The sequence below is a fragment of the Podarcis erhardii genome (genome assembly GCF_964252035.2).
Source record: "Podarcis erhardii genome assembly, chromosome: 6".
NCBI lineage: Eukaryota > Metazoa > Chordata > Lepidosauria > Squamata > Lacertidae > Podarcis > Podarcis erhardii.
The window spans coordinates 89,353,679-89,377,108 of NC_138510.1; the positions used below are offsets into that span (position 1 = coordinate 89,353,679).

General features: G+C 42.8%; 1 protein-coding gene across 1 annotated transcript in view; it reads right to left on the minus strand.

The window, feature by feature from the left end:
* HMCN1 (hemicentin 1) overlaps nt 1–23,430 on the minus strand; it is a 314,679-nt gene that overhangs the window by 246,659 nt on the left and 44,590 nt on the right. Inside the window, exons 2-4 of the mRNA XM_081866236.1 lie at nt 12,126–12,196; nt 8,381–8,539; nt 3,339–3,461 (exon numbers count right to left, since the gene is read on the minus strand). Coding sequence (XP_081722362.1) covers nt 3,339–3,461; nt 8,381–8,539; nt 12,126–12,196 — 353 coding nt within the window. The remainder of the gene's footprint in view (nt 1–3,338; nt 3,462–8,380; nt 8,540–12,125; nt 12,197–23,430) is intronic.

Genomic DNA, 23,430 nt, shown 5'->3' on the forward strand with positions numbered 1-23,430 from the left:
GCGAAGCGCCTCCAAAACGGAAAACCCTTTCGTCTAGCGGGTTTTCCGTCTTGCGAGGCGTTTGTCTTGCGGGGCACCACTGTACACAGCACTGTCTCTCCTCACTGACAACTCCTGGTTAATGGCTCTAGCCAAGTTTGTCAAATAATAATAATATTAAAAATAATTTTTATGATTTATATTCCGCCCATCTGGCTGGGTCTCCCCAGCCACTCTGGGCGACTCCCAACAGAATATTAAAAACACAAAAAAACATTAAGAGCTTCCCTAAACAGGGCTGCCTTCAGATGCCTTCTAGAAGTCAGGTAGTTGTTTATTTCCTTGACATCCGATGGGAGGGTTTTCCACAGGGTGGGCGCCACTACCGAGAAGGCCCTGTGCATGACTACAGAGTACAGGTGATTTTTTTGTCATGGAAACTATTAGCTGGAAATGCTTCCAGAAGGTATGCTAAAAAATACAGGCCTTCCCTCCTCCCCAACTAGAGATGATGTTGTAAGAGAACAATAGACATGGGGCCAGTCTCGTTTGGAACTGGGATGGGAAGAGACACACAGAATAATAGACTTACAGAACTGTGGAGTTGGAAGGGACCCTGAGGATCATCTAGTCCAACCCCCTGGAATGCAGGAATATGCAGATGTCCCATGTGGTTATTGAACCTACAACTTTGTTGTTATCAGCACAACGCTCCAACCAACTGAGCTAATAATGATGCGTGGGCTTGACATGCTCTCTGTGCTGTTCCCAAAGCTATCCGACATCCTAGAAATGTGCTGTGTAATTTTAAAGAAGTTATTCAAACTCCTAAGAACATGTCAATGCATGCTACAGATGGCAGCTAGCCTCACCACCACCCCACTACCATTCCCAGGGTGCCTTGGGAAGAGGAAATGACTATTAAATCAGTTTAAGTGTGTAGAATGGACATGCCCTCTGAGAATCCTAAAATCAGTTGGAACACTCCTAAATAGCATCGTGAATTCCATCTATTGTATACAGAGTGAATTCATCTGGTCATTGACACAGTTTTCTCTCTTGCTGTGGTAAAGTCATATAAAGATCTGTTGCGTTGACCATTTTACGCTGGGACATCATGAGGTTACTGTTAAGTTGTGGGTGAACATATCAGACGACGCAGCGATTCTTCAAACAGCTCTTGTTTATTCACAGGCCAGAACAGAACTGAACTGAAGGGTTCAGCCAACCTGCTTATATAGAGTTCAACTACAACGCAACAGTAACAACTTTCTGTAACTATCCAATCACTGAGCGTCACTTTCAATTCCTTATTTGCATATGCGGACCTGAGTGAAAACTATCTACAGTATCCCCAGGGTGAGAACTTCAGTACATAACACCTACAATTTGGTTTTTGTGATTATCTGGCACTAGCCCTCCAGATCCATGATTTGCCGAACCCCTCAAAGCACCCAGTGTGTTTGAACACAATTGTGACTTGATTAACGAGAGGGAAGTAATGGCTTCACTGTGTGAGAAAAACATTTATTAGAATCTATTTTTAGAAGTATATTAAAGTCAATATTCTGCAGAATAAGAAAGCTCTATAAGTCCCTACCTACCACATACAGATACGCTTCCTCTTGAAGGCCAAGTCATGTAAATTCCCCGTTTCAATTTATTTAACAAAAACTTACTGTAACAGGCATGCTGCTTCCAAGTACAACATATCCACATCTACAACTAGAAAAACAAATAGCAATCCAAAAGCTCATGATCAAGTTGTCCGAAAAGTTCACATGCGTGGGACAATAAAGCAGTCAAACTCTGACTGCATAAACCAAAATTCCATTTTTAAAAACCCACAATATTCATATTTTTTTCTGAGTCATACCACAAGGCAGCTGATGGAATACTGTGTATATTGGGAAGTCCAAGAGAATGTTTACGACTAGGGCAGATGATTTAGATTACCAAAATTAACAACATGTGACTTTTTTGATTCAGCAAATTCAGTCATGAGAGCTTGCGAAATAGCTATTGTCCGCAGCGACAACGTGGAACCTGAAAGTCCCCCAAAATGTTCCAAGTTTACAGTCCCTTCATAACACCTTTGTCATGCTTTTCTTAGGAATGGCTTTAATACAGGAAACCAAAAATGAAACTGTGTCTTCCGCCCAAGTGGTGGAATGGTGCCCAATTGCTCAGAGTAAGCAAATCAGCAAAGCTAATTCAGAAATCCCCAAACAGTGTTTCAGGCATGTTGCTGTGCCAGGAAAGAACTGCTAAAGTGCCACGAGGAGCTGGTTAGCTAAATGTGCACCAGAAACATCTCTTCCACATTGGAGGCTGACCACTGCATCTCTGCATGTAGACTTTTCTGAACTAAGCAACCATCAGGGACCGCCTCTTTCCATATGAACCTACCCAGACCCTGAGATCATCTTCTGAGGCCCTCCTTCGTGTGCCTCCTCCTTGAGAGGCCCGAAGGGTGGCAACACGAGAACAGGGCCTTCTCAGCAGTGGCTCCCCATCTGTGGAATGCTCTCCCCAAGAAACTTCGCCTGGCGCCTTCATTATATACCTTTAGGCACCAGGCAAAAATGTTCCTTTTTCACCAGGCCTTTGGTTGATCTAATTTACGTCCTATGCCCTTTTAAAATGTGGCTCTTGGGGGGGCGTTATTGGGTTGTTGTTTGATTATATATATTCATGTTGATCTTTTCTGTGAACTGCCCTGAGGCCTCCAGGTATAGGGCAGTATATAAAATCAATCAATCAATAAATAGTATTTTCAGTGTATAATGAAGTTAAGAATCAAAGTACAGTCGTACCTCGGTTCTCAAACAGAATAATAATAATAATAATAATAATAATAATAATAATAATAATAATAATAATTTATTATTTGTACCCCGCCCATCTGGCTGGGTTTCCCCAGCCACTCTGGGCGGCTTCCAACAGAGATAAAAAATACACTAAAATGTCACATATTAAAAAAAGAATGCATTCCGGGAGTCCATTCAACTCCTGGGACCGTTCGAAAACCAAGGTAAGGCTTCCAATTGGCTGCAGGAGCGTCCTGCAGCCAATCGGAAGCTGCGCCAGACGTTCGGCTTCCGGAAATCGTTTGAAAACCGGAAGACTCACTTCCGGGTTTCGATTGTTCGGGAGCCGGTTTGTTCGGGAGCCAAGGCATTTGAGATCCAAGGTACGACTGAGAGGATTAAACCCTTTCTCTGTCCATGCTACAGCTTCATCGATGAAACATTTAGCAGGAAATGTTCAGTTCAAAACTAAGGCCACTAGACAAAATTTCCCATTCCATCAATACCCATATAGGACCGCCATGAAAATTAAACTCCACTCATTCCTACCTCATTAACTTGCTTTTTGTCCAAGTGAAAAACCTGACCAGAACTTGTTGATGCAATTTCTTCATAGACCTTGTAACCAATATGTCCTCTATCATCACAGTCTCCTGTTAGAACAAACACAACCTATATGGTTTGGGGGGGGGGGAGAGAAACAAGGATATTTAAACAGCCCTCTTACGCAAAAGAATGGAAAAAGCAAAGCATCAGAAATCAATTAGTGAAGGAAATATACATTATGTCATTAAAGGGATACGCTTTATTTAATATTTTCAGTCTTAAGTAATTAGCGTAATAACTTTCAGAAGAACAATACCATATTGGCAAGCAGGAATGATAGGCCACATTATTTCATAACATTCATTAGTGTCTTGGGTAATTACAAGTTTTTATTAGTCGTAGCATAACTTTTCTTTTTTTAAAAAAAGGAAAAATAGCTGCTGAACGTGCCAGATTCCAGTTAAATGGAGAGGTAAAAACTTGGAAGCTGTTATTTATTTGCTTTTTTCTCTCCTACCCGACTGCAGACTTCAGTTCTGCAGACCTTCCAGTGGTAGTTTTGTCCCTGCTCAATAACCGGAACAGCTGGTGGGACAAACTGATGGGGACCAGGCAAGAACTCTGGCCCTTTGGGACTACTGGGACCTGCAGTAAAATTTTACCTTGCAGAGCGTTCCTGTTTAGTATTCCAGTCAGCTGTGCCTCCTGCAGGATACTCCATTACATTCCCCGCCCAAATCAGAGCCAGATTTAAGTTTGATGAGGCCCTAAGCTACTGGACGTGATGGGTCCAGCTGTCCTTTGTCAACAAATTGTCGCTGTTGAATATATGCTATATGGTAATTTATGGACCTAATAGGTATCTATTAGGCGCTGTGGATTAAACCACAGAGCCTAGGGCTTGCCAATCAAAAGGTCGGTGGTTCGAATCCCCGCGACGGGGTGAGCTCCCGTTGCTCGGTCCCAGCTCCTGCCAACCTAGCAGTTCGAAAGCACGTCAAAGTGCAAGTAGATAAATAGGTACTGCTCCAGCGGGAAGGTAAACAGCGTTTCTGTGCGCTGCTCTGGTTCGCCAGAAGCGGCTTAGTCATGCTGGCCACATGACCCGGAAGCTGTACGCTGGCTCCCTTGGCCACTAAAGCGAGATGAGCGCCACAACCCCAGAATCGGCCACGACTGGACCTGATGGTCAGGGGTCCCTTTACCTTTAATAGGTATCTAAAGCCATTTGCATATGTTTCCATGCAACCAGTCCATGCAAAATGTAGGCACCCTAGATATAGAAAAGAGGAAACCAGTGATATTTTAGGGAGCAGGCTAGCAGACGGGGCCCATTACTTACATCATAGGAGCCTGCACAACACAAAACACCGTTGCTGTATGTAGGTTTTATTTTATTTGCTTTTCATCTTATATTTTGGAAATGTACATCTGGGGTTTTTTTGTTTGTTTGTTTTTGTTTAGCTCATACACAAATCCGGCACTGCTGGTTATCAGCGGTTTTCTGATCAGTCTTCCTCAGGTTTGTTTCATGTGTCCCCTCACTGTCCCTTTAGAGTTTGGGGGTTTTCTGCCCGTCTACAAGCTTCTGTTGCACCTGTTGACCCTCATAGGAACATTGTTTAGTCGTTTAGTCGTGTCCGACTCTTCGTGACCCCAAGGACCAGAGCACGCCAGGCACACCTGTCTTCCACCACCTCCCGCAGTTTGGTCAGGCTCATGTTTGTAGCTTCGAGAACACTATCCAACCATCTCGTCCTCTGTTGTCCCCTTCTCCTTGTGCCCTCCATCTTTCCCAACATCAGGGTCTTTTCCAGGGAGTCTTCTCTTCTCATGAGGTGGCCAAAGTATTGGAGCCTCAACTTCATGATCTGTCCTTCCAGTGAGCACTCAGGGCTGATTTCCTTAAGAATGGAGAGGTTTGATCTTCTTGCAGTCCATGGGACTCTCAAGAGTCTCCTCCAGCACCATAATTCAAAAGCATCAATTCTTCGGCGATCAGCCTTTTTGATGGTCCAGCTCTCACTTCCATACATCACTACTGGGAAAACCATGGCTTTAACTATACGGACCTTTGTTGGCAAGGTGATGTCTCTGCTTTTTAAGATGCTGTCTAGGTTTGCCATCGCCTTTCTCCCAAGGAGCAGGTGTCTTTTAATTTCGTGACTGCTGTCACCATCTGCAGTGATCATAGAGCCCAAGAAAGTAAAATCTCTCACTGCCTCCATTTCTTCCCCTTCTATTTGCCAGGAGGTGATGGGCCTAGGGGGGCTCTCCTCTTTCACCCTCATTAAAAGGTTCTTTAATTCCTCCTCACTTTCTGCCATCAAGGTTGTGTCATCTGCATATCTGAGGTTGTTGTTATTTCTTCCGGCGATCTTAATTCCGGCTAGGGATTCATCCAGTCCAGCCTTTTGCATGATGAATTCTGCATATAAGTTAAATAAACAGGGAGACAATATACAGCCTTCCCTTACTCCTTTCCCAATTTTGAACCAATCAGTTGTTCCATATCCAGTTCTAACTGTAGCTTCTTGTCCCACATAGAGATTTCTCAGGAGACAGATGAGGTGATCAGGCACTCCCATTTCTTTAAGAACTTGCCATAGTTTGCTGTGGTCAACACAGTCAAATGCTTTTGCATAGTCAATGAAGTAGAAGTAGATGTCTTTCTGGAACTCTCTAGCTTTTTCCATAATCCAGTGCATGTTTGCAATTTGGTCTCTGGTTCCTCTGCCCCTTCGAAATCCAGCTTGCACTTCTGGGAGTTCTCGGTCCACATACTGCTTGAGCCTTCCTTGTAGAATTTTAAGCATAACCTTGCTAGCGTGTGAAATGAGTGCAATTGTGAGGTAGTTGGAGCATTCTTTGGCACTGCCCTTCTTTGGTATTGGGATGTAGACTGATCTTCTCCAATCCTCTGGCCACTGCTGAGATTTCCAAATTTGCTGGCATATTGAGTGTAGCACCTTGACAGCATCATCGTTTAAAATTTTAAATAGTTCAGCTGGAATACCATCACTTCCACTGGCCTTGTTATTAGCAGTGCTTTCTAAGGCCCATTTGACTTCACTCTCCAGGATGTCTGGCTCAAGGTCAGCAACCACACTACCTGGGGTGTACGAGACATCCATTTCTTTCTGGTATAATTCCTCTGTGTATTCTTGCCACCTCTTCTTGATGTCTTCTGCTTCTGTTAGGTCCTTTCCACTTTTGTCTTTTATTATGGTAATCTTTGTACGAAATGTTCCTTTCATATCTCCAATTTTCTTGAACAGATCTCTGGTTTTTCCCATTCTATTGTTTTCCTCTATTTCTTTGCACTGCTTGTTTAAGAAGGCTTTCTTGTCTCTCCTTGCTATTTTTTGGAAATCTGCATTCAATTTCCTGTATCTTTCACTATCTCCCTTGCATTTTTCTTGCCTTCTCTCCTCCGCTATTTGTAAGGCCTCGTTGGACAGCCACTTTGCTTTCTTGTGATGACCAGGTTGTTCTCTTGGCAGAACTCTATTAGCCTTTGCCCTGCTTCGTTTTGAACTCCAAGGCCAAACTTGCCAGTTCTTCCTTTTATCTCTTGACTCCCTACATTAGCATTCCAATCCCCTATAATGAGAAGAACATCCTTCTTTGGTGTTATTTCTATAAGGTGTTGTAAGTCTTCATAGAATTGGTCAATTTCAGTTTCTTCAGCACCAGTGGTTGGTGCATAAACTTGGATTACTGTGATGTTAAAAGGTCTGCCTTGGATTTGTATCGAGATCATTCTATCATTTTTGAGATTGCATCCCAGTACAGCTTTCGCCACTCTTTTGTTGACTATGAGGGCCACTCCATTTCTTTTACGGGAGTCTTGCCCACAGTAGTAGATATGATGGTCATCCGAACTGAATTCACCCATTCCCGTCCATTTTAGTTCACTGATGCCCAGGATGTCAGTATTTATTCTTGCCATCTCATTTTTGACCACATCCAACTTACCAAGGTTCATGGTTCTTACATTCCAGGTTCCTATGCAATATTTTTCTTTACAGCATTGGACTTTCCTTTCGCTTCCAGGCATATCCACAACTGAGCGTCCTTTTGGCTTTGGCCCATCAGCTCTGGATCTACTTGTACTTGTCCTCCGCTCTTCCTCAGTAGCATGTTGGACGCCTTCTGACCTGAGGGGCTCATCTTCCAGCGTCATAACTTTTATATGCCTGTTGCCTTTGTCCATGGACTTTTCTTGGCAGGGATACTGGAGTGACTTGCCGGTTCCTGCTCCAGGTGGATCACATTTGGTCAAAACTCTCCACTATGACCTGTCCATCTTGAGTGGCCCTGCTTGGCATAGCTCATAGCTTCTCTGAGTTATTCAGAGTTATTCAGTTATTTACTGAGTTATTCAGTTATACAAGTAAATAACTGAATAACTCAGTAAATAACTGAATTCAATCCTAAACACAATTACCTAAAAGTAAAGGTAACGGACCCCTGGACGGTTAAGTCCAGTCAAAGGTGACTATGGGGTTGTGACACTGATCTTGCTTTCAGGCCAAGGGAGCCAGCATTTGTCCACATACAGCTTTCCAGGTCATGTGGCCAGCAGGACTAAACCGTTTCTGGTGCAACAGGACACCATGACGGAAACCAGAGCGCACAGAAAAGCCGTTTACCTTCCCGCCACAGTAGCATCTATTTATCTACTTGCACCGGTGTGCTTTTGAACTGCTAGGTTGGCAGGAGTTGGGGCAGCGCAACAGGAGCTCACCCCATCATGGGGATTCGAACCACCAACCTTCTGATCGGCAAGCCCAAGAGGCTCAGTAGTTTAGACCACAGTGCCACCCGCATCCCTTACCTAAAAGTAAGTCCCGCTGAATCTAATAAAACTGACTCCCACATGAGATCAAACTGTTATTTACATATTTTATCCAAGATGGTATTTGACCGTAATCAATAGGAACACATTTCATTTTTTTTTTTAAAAAAAGAGACTTAAAATAATAACAACAATAATTAAAAATGGGAGTTTGAAATAATCAGAATTGGAATTTGTTTCCTACCTGCGACTGCTTTTGCTGAATCAGTTGCAAGACTTCGTGGGTCAGCTTGTAGTCTTTGGATCGCGCATCAGTAAAAACATAGATGAATGAACCCGGGAGAGAAATTTCTAGAGCAATCTTGATTGCACCAATGCTCATCTCTGGACAGTCACCGCCCCCCTGTTTATAATCAGGAAAGAGGGAAATAATGTAAGTTTAAAAAACAAAAACAGTGCTAAAGTTTAAAAAGTCACAAAAATTCTGAATTCATTTAACCTCCCCATTTGTAGATATAGGGGTCAACCATGAAAAACATTACTGTTTTTGTGAAGTATCTCCTTAAGTAGCCATTCAACGGTGTAAATAAATCTTGATGAATGCAATAAAAAGAAACCAGAGTCCTTTTCGTTGGAGATAATTCAGATGGAAATTCCCAGATGTCAAAAAAGGTTATGTATGTATGCAACAACTGCAGCCCGTATTTCATTAGCCCCAAAATGGAAAACGAGCGAGGTCCTAACTAAAGAATGGCAACTTAAGCTGATGGAATATGCATCGCTTGTGGACCTAGCATATAGAATAAGAGAACAAGAAGAACACACGTTTAGAGAAGACTGGAAAAGGTTTATGGAATATATGGGCAGGAACTTGTGTACACTTGGAAACGTTGGCAGCATTACGATAAATTCAACAGTGTAAATAAGTTTTGATGGATATAATAATGGAATACTGCATGGTTTAGTTTATGTAAAATATTCAGGGATTTATGTTATGCAAAATGAACCATGGAAGGAGAAGAAGTCGTTGATATTTTAAGGTTGTTGAAATGAAAATTCTAAATTGTAAAAACAGAAAATTTAAGAAAAAATTATATTAAAAAAACTAAGTATATTCCCCAGGTGTCTACTTCTTTATGATTTAGGAACCAGGCAAATGCCATTCTCTTTTCTCAACTCTCTGGCCAGTTATATTACAAAAGCATTTTTAATTTATGATATTACTGCAATTGCCACTGTGTTTTGTTTTCTGTTTTGCTTTACGTCCTTTAAATATTATTTCAAGCTGCCTTGAAGAGGAGTTAGAAAAGCAGGAAGTAAATTTGAACACTATATGAAAACTAGTTGTCAGCTAAACATAAAATACTTGTTCTGAGAGCACTGATCTGCTAATAAGTCTCTTTAAAAATGAAGCTTCTGACTTTAGAATGGAAGGCCAAGCAGAAAAAAAAGATCAAATGGAAAGGAAAATGGAGAAAGAGCATTTTAAAAGGAAAACAAAACTGGCGAAACCAGAGCAGCGCATGGAAACGCTGTTTACCTTCCCGCCGCAGTGGTACCTATTTATCTACTTGCACTGGTGTCCTTTCAGAGTACTAGCGTGTTTTCAGAGTACTAGGTTGGGAGGGCAACGTGGCAAATTTCACTCCCCCTCACTGATGACACTTGGGGTGGGCCGCCCCCCACCCCCTTCCTCCACCCCTGCTATGGGGGCAGCAGTAGGATGGGGAATTGTTTGGAACCAGGTGAAGAAACTCTGTGGCAGTGGAGATCTTGCTTTAACAAGGTTACCGCCCAATTTCTACTGAGGTCCCTTGCAACGCAGCCCCCTCCGCTCATGAAAGTCCCTGCCCCCAATGTCCCTAGAGCAGCTTTTCAGGGGCTGCAGAGGAGAATGCCCTAATCTGAACTCCAAACTGACTTACATCTGTAGGGCAGGTGTGCCCATTCAGCGCACGTTCATCTGGAATCCCAGACTAGCTTGTATATATTCTTCTCTTTCTCAAACAGGGTTTTCGGAACGCTAGATTTCTGCCATGATCTCGTCAGCTCTCCTCCCCACCCTGACACACAGAGTACATGTTTTCTTACTGCGTGTTATCCCTAAACGACCCTATTCAACAGGTCTGTCAAATTTAGTCACTTTGACTTCTACAGCAAAGATCATTCAAAAACCGCCTTTGGAAATTTGTTCCACTGCTTCGGTATTCTTACAATATTAAATTATGGCATTAATTCTTCTTCTCTTTAGCTAATGAAAAGCATGTTCACTCACCCACCTCCTTCCTGTGGGAGAAATCTGTCTCGTCGCCATGAAAGTTCTGCTGTTGTGCTTTTCTTTTAAGCTATGTTTTTCTTTTGTTCTCCTCCACCTCAACTTCCAATAACTCTGAGGAAGGGAGGCCATACAAATGGTTCTTCAAGCAAAAGATCTGAATGACTTCTCAAAGGTTGCCTGCAGACAACTTGTTTATTGAGAATCCCTAATGATTTGTTTGCACAAAGTTTGTGAGGAAGTTAGACAACAGCAGCTGTTTATTGAACATTCGTTTATTCAAGTAATTGCTATCCCACATTTTCCAGTGCATTTCCCCATCACTTCCCTTCCTGCAAAAGGTCGGGGGGAGGTGTAATGTATGAGCACAAAATCTACTGTAATTGTACAACCTGAATTTGCTGATATGTGATTGAATCCCAACCGAAAACAGCAACAAACTGAAAACGCCTTAAGCTTCATTTTATAATTTATCAGTGTGGCTAAATGGAATGTCAATAGCAATAATTAAATTACATGCAACGTCCCACTTTCCTAATGCTCGCTATGTGGAAATTCACTTCTCCAGATAAAATGAATTAATACCCAAGCTTTGCTTGGGCTGAAAGAGTCCTTGCTGCCATTGTTGCATACCATAAACAATTTTTGGTCTTTCTTTTGAATTTCCTCACCTACTATTCCCAATAGGAATGCTTCAGGTTTTTTAACAAATGTATTTTTATACATTTTCTTTAATTCATTATATATCATTTCCCAGAAAGCTTTTACCTCACCGCATGTCCACCACATGTGATAGAAATCCCCCCCCCCTTTTCTTTGCATTTCCAACATTCCTTATTTTCTGTTAGCTTAGTTGGTGTCAGATGCCATCTATACATCATTTTCATCACATTTTCTTTCAATGCACTACAGGCAGTGAATTTAATTCCTTCATTCCATAACCTTTCCTATGTTTTTGATTGAATATTATAACCAAAATCTTTAGCCCACTGTAACATAACCTCTTTAAATTCTTCATCTTTAGTATGCCATTCTAATACAGTGGTACCTCGCAAGACAAATGCCTCGTAAGACGAAAAACTCGCAAGACGAAAGAGTTTTTCGTTTTTTGAGTTGCTTCGCAAGACGAAGTTCCCTATGGGCTTGCTTCGCAAGACGAAAACGTCTTGCAAGTTTGTTTCCTTTGTCTTGCAAGTTTGTTTCCTTTTTCTTAAAACCGTGCATTCAGGGGGTACAGTTGCGACTTAACTTCGAAGAGCAACTCATAGCACGGGGTGTGGTAGCCTTTTTTGAGGTTTTTGAAGACTTTGGTGATTTTTGAAGCTTTTCCAAAGTCCGTGCTTTGCAAGACGAAAAAATTGCAAGATGAAAAAACTTGCAGAACGAATTAATTCCGTCTTGCGAGGTACCACTGTAGTAATTTATACATTTTTGATAATATTTTTCCTCTTATCACCCAGCAACTCTATCTCCAGCTTGGATCTTCTCGTTTTAAAGCCCATTTTCTTTTTATCCTCCTTAAACACATCATTTACCTGATGGTATTGCGACCAATCTGTAATTAAACGCCCCGTTATTGTTTTAGGGCTGGGATAGAGTTGCAGGGGAATTGAACCAGAGTTGAACCCTTCCAATTCTACAATTCTATGATTCTGAGTGGGCTTAGCTTTGTTTTCCACCCAAAGCAATTGTGGCAAGGAGACAAGACACTCACCTGAACGTATAGCTCCCTGAGTTCATATTGAAATTTCTTGGGATCCGTGGTAATTGTTACAGGACCAATTTCTGAAAGGGGGAAAGAAAAAAAAGCAAATTGCATTTTACAGGAAATCTACAGGGAATCAACAGCTTTGCAATTGCGGGATTTGACATGAGAAACAAGGTCATTTACAGATTAATTTATTTATTTTTTAATGACAACATGCCAAACGCTGAAATGCTGTCCCTTTTGGGCAGCTCTGCAAGAACATTTCCCCAACTGTGAGAAAATATGTACAAACAGTACTACAAGTTACACACACACACACACACACACACACACGTTCCACACATACATACACAAAAACACTACTTCCTTTTGCCCAGCCAAATCCCTGAAAAGCAAAACACCGTTCCCTACAATCACTTATTTTGCTTAGAAGCAGCCTCAGACACCTCAGGCTACACACCATGACCCTCTAAGAAATAGCTGGCAAAGATCCCATAAGGTCAAGAATTCTCTGTTTGGATGGAGGTTTGTGGGAAACAGTTTTTTTAAACAAAAAACTACAGTTAAAACATGGATCAGTAGGACTTGCATTAACTCTGACAAAGAAAACAATGATATTGTTGGGGTTTGGACGATTTCTGCTAGTTAAAAGGAAGTATACAAGTATTGTGTCTATTTACTGTTAAGTAAGTAGATTTCTGCGTTCATACATTCAGTTTCCCAGGGAAATTAATTCAGATAAGGAACCACTAAGTGCCTGTTTTGACCATTTTTTTTCTTATACACTTACAACGGAAATGGGGGGTGGGGGTGGTAAGGACTATAGTAAGGAAAAGAGCTGCTTCTGTGATTCTAAGTATTTAAAAATGGATGGCTTGTATTTAGTATTTGTGTCCTGACAAGATTTGGTTCATACGATTCTGCGCTTCAGAAAACAGCCACCTCAGTCCTTCTTAGGCTGCCCAGGTCAATCCACCTAAGTCTGCTAAGAATTCCCCCCTTGTTTGGGCTGCATAAGGAAAAGGATTCAAACACTGAATGCTTTTGGGATGTCACCAATAATAGTAATTATTATTTATTTAATTATTTATTATTTATTATTTATTATTTATTATTTATTATTTATTATTTATTATTTATTATTTATTATTTATTATTTATTATTTATTATTTATTATTTATTATTTATACCCCACCCATCTGGCTGGGTCTCCGCAGCCACCCAACAGAATATTAAAAACACGATAAAACATCAAACATTAAAAGTTTCCCTAAACAGGGCTGCCTTCAGATGTCTTCTAAAAGTCAAAGAGTTGTTTATTTCCTTGACATCTGATAGGAGGGTGTTCCACAGGGCGGGCGCCACTACCAAGAAGGCCCTCTGCCTGGTTCCCTGTAACCTCACTTCTCACCACAAGGCCCTAATCCTACTCAGAGTAGACTCACTGAAGTTAATCGTCATGACCAGTGCTTTTTTTTTTTCCTTCTAAAAAAATGTTTAGGGGTACTCCCATTTTCCTACTCATGTTGAAATACTGCCCCTCAAGGAGGCCAAACTGAGATTCACAAAATGTTTAGGGGTATGCATACCCCTGCGTTCCCCCAGGAAAAAAAGCAGTGGTCCTGACTATTATCAAAGGTTCAGTAATTTCAGTGGATCTGCTCTGAGCAGACTTGGATTCAAATTCACTATTCAGACTCAATATTTGTATACCGTATATGATATATTGCAGCATGGTTCACTCCTTCTACATATTTAGCTTCACAACAACCCTAGGAGATAGGTTAGGTTAAGCCAAGGGATAATAGTTGGACCAAGGTCACCCAGTAAGTTTCAGGAGTTAGCAGAGATTTCAATTTAGGTCTCTCCACTCCTAGTCCAACATTATTGCACCACATGCCATACCAAACTATACAGCTCACATATCCAAGTGCCAAGCACCATATAAGAAGGGGTCCTGAGATGCAGATTTGGCAATAGAAAAAAACATGCCACGTGAGTAAACATTTTGCAAAATATGGTGAAAGACCAGCACCACTGGTGACATTTGCCATGTTTAGTTTGTCTTCCTTGAGGTTCTATCAAACCCCAATCTCATATACTAGGGGTACCTGCCTTTTCTTTTAAAAACATCACTGGCGTCTCTTCCAAACACCTTCTAATGGTTCTGGGGTTGCTCGTGCGTAAGTTGGCGCCACACCTGGCTGGGTTACCTGGGTGAACCCTTTCTGTCCGGACAGCCACCCATCCGTGGCTGTCTCAATCGCTGGCAGAATCCGTCAGTGGGCATTTCTTGAACTTCTTCCAGCAAAGAAGTTCTTTGACGCCCAGTCTCCTCCTACTCTCCCTGCGCGGAAGTCTTCTGCGCAGGGAGGGTGTGGGCAGCGGAGGACCCGTGCTCTCCCCGCTGGTCTCCGGCGAGGAGTCCTGGAGCCTTCTCTCTGATTCCCCCATCTGCCCCCCTCCTCCACTGGTGCTACGCTGATTTCCTTCCCCAGTGGATGGGCTGCCTCTCTCCCTACTGGGACCCTCTCTGGCATCCCTCTGGAGCCTTCCCTCCGCCTCTGGCTCCGATGGCAGTTCCCTGACACACCTCAAGCCCTGAATTAAAGGGGGCAGCAGGAGTGAGTAATATTCAGTGGTGTTGAGGTAACATTGTCCCTGTGGCACCAGTCTAACGCAACAGAAAGGGGTGGTAGGATTGAATATCATTTCAGATTGCAGGTGGGAAATACCACAAAAATCTCCCTTGAAGTAGAAAGCTAGCACACCAGGGAGAAATATTCTAGACCTATCCTTTTCTAATTTTCTGCTTGCGGGGTGGGGTTTTTTTTTTTTTAAGTTGGAAAGCACTAATGAAATAGATGACACATATACTTATCATAATAATAATAATAATAATAATTTATTATTTGTACCCCGCCCATCTGGCTGGGTTTCCCCAGCCACTATCATAAGAAGTTGTGGAGAAACATCTAAATTACAGATAAACATTTCTGAGACCCTACAGCATAAAATGAAAAGTTAGGCTGAAGTGACCACTGAATTTACTAAAGACCTTTCTTTCCATACATGATTACAATATATCATGAAACATGGTACAACTACGAGTCAGAAGTATCACACTTATTATATAGTTTCAGCACAAAAGAACAAATATCAAACTTAGCTCTGGAATTTTCAAAACTACTTTGAAAGCACATTGAATTGATGACATATGGAAAGGATTTTTTCCCCCTAAGCCATGCTTGCATGTTACTGAACAAGGCCGTGTCTTCCTAAACTGGAAAACCACAAAATTGTAGTTAACACAACCAAGATGGTGTTTAGGCCGGTCCCTAAGCAACTGACCAAACACTACAACACAAAACTCTCTGCCAGCAGATTTGACAGGCCATAAGAATGTTGATACCTCCCACCCAAAAATAAATTTGAAACCAACACCCCTCCATAATAAACAAACAGGAAATAATCTGAATAAATAAATCTATATCTCAGTAAACTGACAACAATAACACACACTTTGAAGCATCTCAGTACATTTTGTGTACATGAAAGTTTCCACAACAGTTTGACAGCAATTATCCTGTTTTTCGTTTGTTTTTTAATTGTGACTTCATAATGTAACTCACAAATGCTGTTGTGGCATTTGCGAGTGTTTGGAAACGACTCTTTGCTAATAAACATAACGAGGCACAAGACATCAACAAAATAAATTTCACATGAAGTGGGAGATCTAAGGAACTAACACAACAATATGACTGTGGTTTCTTTGGCGTTTATTCTGGGGTTTTAACTTGATGATGATTTTATATTTTGAAATATTGTTTTGTGTTGGGACTTTCTAGCTGCCTTGCGTTCACTGGAAAGTAAATGAACTATAACTTTTCCAAATACACAGAATGAGACATCTGTTCATCCCTTCAAGGCATTTGCAATGCCTAAACAGCAGCATTTGAAAGGTGTTAGTTCAAAGCAGGTGGAAAGAGAAGTATACCAACTGTCTTTTCCTTGTGTCTGAAGTAGAGATTTGCCAGCGTTTTGGGGAATTGTACTTTTTGGCCAGCTGTTAGGTGGGTGGGAAACACAATATGCCCCCCAAAAAACATACAGGAGAAGGAGAAAATATCCAAAGTTTTGGGGTTCATACTCAACCATATAAGGTGGCCAAGTGTTTTCCATCCCTCTCCCCCTTGCTTTTTAAACTTAAAAATCCCCACACCATTTGCAAGAGCGCAAGGCTCTCTCCAAAGTTTCCTGCTGGCTGTGTTTCTCAAATTCCTTGCGAGTGACACCATATCATTAAGCATCGCATCGCTCCCAAGGCATTCCGGGAAGTGGGGCCGGCAGGAAGCAGTATGTGGCTCTCTCCACGGTATCCCATCAGCCACACTTCCTGCTGAGACCCAGTAAGATGCATGGAAACTTCCCTCCCAAAACTTTTGGAGAAATCCGTCCCATGCACACAAGGTCAAGCAGCAAAAGATCAGCTCCATTTTCGCAGCGGGGTGGGGGGGAGAATATTTGTAAGAAACACAGATATTTCAGTCCAGCCTTTGTCACTCAGCACAAAATCCTTCAGACTAAGGCATAAAGCATAACAATAAGGTATCAGCCTAACCCGGGTGAATGCCTCCATCAGTAAAGGTAAAGGGACCCCTGGCAATTAACTCCAGTCGCGAATGACTCTGGGGTTGCAGCGCTCATCTCACTTTACTGGCCGAAGGAGCTGGCGTTTGTCCGCAGACAGTTTTTCCGGGTCATGTGGCCAGGATGACTAAGCCGCTTCTGGTGAAACCGTTTACCTTCCTGCTGGAGTAGTACCTATTTATCTACTTGCACTTGGACGTGCTTTTGTTTTCTTTTGTTTGTTTTTTTAAGAATATTTATTAAGATTTTACAAGATCATACATACAAAAATACATAATAAAGCAGAAAAACAGAAAAAAATACAAAATACAAAAAATAAACAAAAATAAACAAAAAAAGTTAAAACAGATCCACTTTTTTTGTAACCTTAAACTCATTAGCTTGTTTCTTTGACCTCCTCACACCTCCCGTTTTTGTATTCCCATTAATATAATCAAATCAGCAAATCCTTACCCTCTTTCAATTATCTTAACTCTATATCTTAACATGTTAAAACTCTATGTTTTCACCCATTATCAATTCACTTTTGCATACTCTTTTTAACTTTGTTGCTAATACCACTTATTTTCAATCCTCCAACATTTTAACATTCATTAATTTTACAGTGTTTCTGCAGATAGTCTTTGAATTTCTTCCAGTCTTCTTCCACCAACTCTTCTCCCAGGTCTCGGATTCTGCCAGTCATTTCCGCTAATTCCATATAGTCCATCACCTTCATCTGCCACTCTTCCAGGGTGGGTAAGTCTTGTGTCCACTTGGACGTGCTTTTGAACTGCTAGGTTGGCAGGAGCAGGGACTGAACAATGGGAGCTCACCCCGTCGCAGCGATTCGAACCACCAACCTTTTGATCAGCAAGCCCAAGCGGCACAGCGCCACCTGTGTCCCTGCCTCCATCAGTAACTGGTGCCCAAATTCACATCACAGCGAATATTTCAAATTTAGGCTGCAATCCTAAACACTCTTCTATGGTGTGTAAGGTCCATTGAAAACAGGGAGTCTTACTTCTGAGTAATACTCCGGGAGGCAGTGGAAGACAGGAGAGCCTGGTGTGCTCTGGTCCATGGGGTCACGAAGAGTCCGACATGACTAAACGACTAAACAACAATACTGCATCTAGTAGAACACACTGTTAATAAATACATTCTCTCTCACACACATACATATTTGAGCATTCATAAAATTCCATCTGATATTGTAAGCATTCACAAAATAGTAGACTTTTTTAGCATACTTTACTGAACACGCAACCCCATTTTGAAGTATTTACCATTTAGAACCCTAAACACATACACACAGTATCTAAAGATGTGTACACATCATCAGTAACCCACTCCCCCAAATAACCGCCCAATAAGATGGGATGTTGAGTAAGTGAGAGAAAGAAAATGACAACCAGGTGGGAAGGGGTCGAACTGAGAAACTGCTCTAAATTGCTTTAAATGTTCAAGAACTAGTCAGAGAAGATTATTGTTTTACTTTTTGCACATGAAGTAATAATTTATAGAAGAGCCAAAGAACCTTTGGTTCTTCAGATTTTTCTGGACTACAACTCCCATCATCCTTAACCACTGACTACTATGCTGCCTTGAACAGATGGAAACTAGAGTCCGACAACATCTGGAGGGCCAAAGGTTCTCCAACCTTGCCTTATCAGCATGGTCTCTGATCACAGATGTTAGCATTTGGGGAGGGACGCTTAAACTACTTCCAGACAGAGCTTCTGTTAATGCATGCACACCCACAGATATATCACAACATTTTGCAAGTTTGTCAGTCTCTTGCACTGGGAGCCCATGTAAACAGGACTGGAGCCACTGCGAAACAAGAGGAAGGGATCCCCATGCTTGAGAAACCCCAAGGTTTGCAGAAGGACAATTAATATATCTTTACTTAAAAGGAACAAGAATATGACTTTTAGAAGACGTCTGCAGGCAGCCCTGTTTTGGGAAGTTTTTAATGTTTGATGTTTTATCGTGTTTTTACTATTCTGTTGGGAGCTGCCCAGAGTGGCTGGGGAAACCCAGCCAGTTGGGGGCATAGCTGTCAACTTACAGATTTGAAAATAAGGGATCAGCAGCCAAAATAAGGGATTTTCGGAGCACAGGTATGTTCAGCTTCTGAGCCCCTCAGAGCCAAAGGCAGAAAGCCCAGCCAGCAGCCAAACAAAGCCTCAAGCGGTGGTTCCCACAGCGCAGCAACCCGGCAAAGGGGATGCAGCAAGGAAAACCACCGTCACCTCTCCGCTGGGAAGCGCTGAGCAAAGGGGAGTCCCCAGGCAACGCAGCCGATTTGACTGGTACAAGGCATGCAAGCTCCACCCCGCAGTCATTCTTAGACTTCTTATTGGGTGAGCAACACAGCCAAGCAACACAGTTGGAGCCTCCCTCCTCCTTGGTTGGCAGGGAGGGAGAGGAGCTGCTTCCATTGAAACCTGGGAAATTTAAGGGACGTCATCAATAAGGGACAGCAGCGGGACACGGTGCTGGGATAAGGGACTTCCCCGCCAAATAAAGGACGGTTGATAGCTATGGTTGGGGGGCGGGGTATAAATAATAAATTTATTATTATTATTAACATTAATATATAAACATCCTAGAAAAAGCAGCTTGACAAGCACTGGGCATTCTCAGTGGCCTCCAGGAGCTATGGAATATTGTAACTTGGAAAATAAAATGGAATTGCCTGACTGAGTCCCTTATCGCTTTTAATTATCCAGGGGGAAGGCCACGACTGGTTGGTTGCGACAATGAATAGAAATTCCGTTTTAGAGGTTACAGGAGAGAACAGAGATGCAAGTCTCACTTGCTTTTGGTATAAATGTAAAACGACACATCTACCAATCCTTATAGATTTTACTGCATACATAAGTCAAACCTTAATGTTCCAAAGCAAGGAATTCAGTATTCCTTAACAGACCACTTCAGGCGGGAAATAAACTCTGCTTCACATTTTTGGCTGATTACATCATAAACATGCTCTGCAGCAAATGCCATGAAAACCCCCCAGCGTCCCAAGAGATTGTAACTATGCTGCAGAGGCATAACAACTCTAATTCAGTGGGAGAAAACCCCAACTCAGCCCCTGCAACCTCCCCTTTGCCCCCTTGTGGTTTTCTAACACCACTTCCCAAACATCTCAGCAAGTCCAGGCTCCCTTCTGCTGATTCCTAAAAGTTTTGTAATTGACCAGGGCCACCACAAAAAAAACACGCAAGTGGTAGATCGCCAGGATCAGAAACACTAAAGCGTGTTCTCCCTAATAGAGAGCATGTGTTCAGTGGGGTCTAGCAGGCCACCCCACTGTTGCTGGGCGGATCTGTTTGGATAGCCACAGGCAGTCACTGGGCAACTGAGTTTCTGGGGAGATTTTCATGTTGCCAATTTGGAGGTGGGACACAATTATTATTATTATTATTATTATTAGTATTATTATTATTATTATTATTATTATTATTTATACCCCGCCCTCCCCAGCCAAGGGGACAAGTTGAATGAATACAACTTAAAAACAAGATTAAAATACAACAATTAAAATACTGAAATATTAAAATGCAGCCTCATCACAGGAGGAGAAAGGAAAAAGAAAAAAAGAAAGAGGGGGAGGGAATCAAATTGGCTCCAAGCCAAAGGCCAGGCGGAACAACTCTCTCTTACAGGCCCTGCGGAAAGAAATCAGATCCTACAGGACCCTGGTCTCATGAGACAGAGCGTTCCAGCAGGCCGGAGCCAGTGTTGAAAAGGCCCTGGCTCTGGTTGAAACTAATCTAACTTCCTTAGGGCCTGGGACCACTAGGGTGTTGCTATTTATGGACCTTGAGGCTCTCCGTGGGGCATACTGGGAGAGGCGGTCCCGTAGGTACAAGGGTCCTAGGCCGTGAAGGGCTTTAAAGGTCAAAGGCAGCACTTTAAATCTGACCCTGTACTCCACCAGGAGCCAGTGCAGTTTGAAAAGCACTGGGTGAATATGCTCCCATGGCAGAGACCCCGTGAGGAGCCTCGCTGCAGCATTCTGCACCCGCTGGAGTTTCTGGGACAGCTTCAAGGGCAGCCCCGCGTAGAGCGAATTACAGTAGTCAAGCCTGGAGGTGACCGTCGCATGGATCACTGTGGCCAGGTTGGGGCAGGAAAGGTAAGGGACCAACTGCTTGATGCGGCGAAGGTGGAAAAATGTCGCCTTGGCTGTTGCTGTAACCTGTGCCTCCATGGAAAGGGAGGCGTCAAGGATTATACCTAAACTCTTAACAGAAGGCAATGGCGCTACGTAATTGGGCCCCCGCAAGAGAAGGGAGTTGGTCCCTCATCCCCATGCCATCCCAACCCAGCCATAGGACCTCTGTCTTCAAAGGATTTAGTTTCAGTCGGCTCCCATGAAACCATCCAACCGCAGCTTCCAAGCATCTGGTCAGTGTGTCCGGGGCCGAGTCGGTGTGACCATCCATCAGCAGATAGAGCTGAGTGTCATCAGCATATTGGTGACAGCCCAGCCCAAAGCTCCGGACAATCTGGGCAAGGGGGCGCATAAAGATGTTAAAAAGCATCGGAGAGAGGATGGCGCAAAGGTTTTAAAAACAGGTCACACAGCTTTGGACTTTCTCTTTTGCTGTGTGCACCGGATCACCCGCCCACCCTCCCTGAAATGAGGGTTATTTCGCTTGACCTTGCTATGCCTGTCATGGGGTCGTCTGCTTTGGGGGCAGGGGCCTGGTAGGAATTTTGTCCATTTGGCTGATTGGCTGCTGCCATTTGGGCTTTGCCTACTGCGTAGCAAATCGTCACAACTTGTAAGGTTTGCAGTTAGGCATTGGTTGAAAAATCGGTTGGTGGAAGGGGAAAGTGCCTACCCCTCCAATGCTGGTGCTGCAAGGGAATTCCGTTAAAGGAATCCAGGGGCTTGCCATACCTTCGTCCAAATCCCTGGCATCGGGTTTGGGCCGCGCAAGCCCCTGGGAGCATGCGGGGAGAGGTGAGGGTCTGTTACCCAGCTTCATTGATCCCCAATATTGCTTTCCCTGACTAGCTTCCGCTGGAATCCGGAAGTCAGTTCTGTCCCTGAGGGATGGAAAGATCGTCATAAGCAACCACTCGTGTTTGTGTATTTAAATAAAGTTGTGGCCAAAATTCTGCCAAAAACCTTAAACAAAAATTTCTGTGTGAAGTGTGAGTTAATTTGGGGTGGCTTGGGGACCTCGACACACAACGAGTTCAAAACCAACAAGGTCCACCTCTGACTTGCAGAACCCTCACAAACACCAGGCCACTACTTGCAAAGTCGAAGGTTTGCAACCCTGGAGACCATGCATAATCACCTCGTCACCATTCTGCACTTAGGTGTCTCCTCCATAAGTTCCACGGCATTGTGTCAGAAGGTTATTCAACTGTCAGAGATGCAGCTGAGGCCCGCCCCTTTCGGCGCCCATTGCAAAATATCAAAACACACCATTTCCTCCTCCCTCGTCAAGGCTGCCCACTTGCCTGCTCCCCTCTCATTCAGCTCCTGGGCTTAGCAACCACTATGCACCATCCTGGCTGCTTTTCGTTTTGACTTTGCTTCCCTCAGGACACCCCAAGGCTTCAGAGCCACTGCCACTTTTTTCTTTTTGGTCTGAGGCTACAACCATCAGATGGTTACAACTGGGGGATTTTTTACCAATGTCATGGGTAGGCAAACTAAGGCCCGGGGGCCACATCTGGCCCAACTGCCTTCTAAATCTGGCCCATGGACAGTCCGAGAATCAGCATGTTTTTACATGAGTAGAATGTGCGCTTTTATCTAAAATGCATCTCTGGGTTATTTGTGGGGCATAGGAATTGGTTCATTTTATTTTATTTTATTTTCAAAATATAGTCCGGCCCCCCACAAGGTCTGAGGGACAGTGGACTGTCTGAAAAAGTTTGCTGACCCCTGGTTTAGATTCTAAATTCCCTGTCCACCTCTGTACAGCAGTACCTCAGGTTAAGAACTTAATTCGTTCTGGAGGTCTGTTCTTAACCTGAAACTGTTCTTAACCTGAAGCACCACTTTAGCTAATGGGACCTCCCACTGCCGCCGCGCTGCTGCACGATTTCTGTTCTCATCCTGAAGCAAAGTTCTTAACCTGAGGAACTATTTCTGGGAGAGTGGAGTCTGTAACCTGAAGCGTCTGTAACCTAAGGTACCACTGTACTGGAATTCCAGTACAGAGGTAGACAGGGAATTTAGAATCTAAACCTTGGTAATCCAGCTCTTTTGTCTCTTGTTGTTTGCCGTCTTGGGCTCCCTTGGGCAGGGTATGAAATAGATAGATGATAGATAGATAGATTAGATAGATTAGATAGATAGATAGATAGATAGATAGATAGATAGATAGATAGATAGATAGACAGATAGATAGATGATAGATGATAGATAGATAGATGATAGATGATAGATAGATAGATGATAGATAGATAGATAGATAGATGATACATAGATAGATAGATAGATAGATAGATAGATAGATAGATAGATAGATATAGTGTTATGTACTGAAGTTCTCTCTCTGGGCCAGCAGGGGGATACTGATACTGTAGATAGTTCAGGTCCACATATGCAAATAAGGGATCGAAAGTGACATTAAGTGATTGGATAGTTACAGAAAATTGTTACAGTTACGTTGTACTGGAGCTCTATAAAAGCAGGCT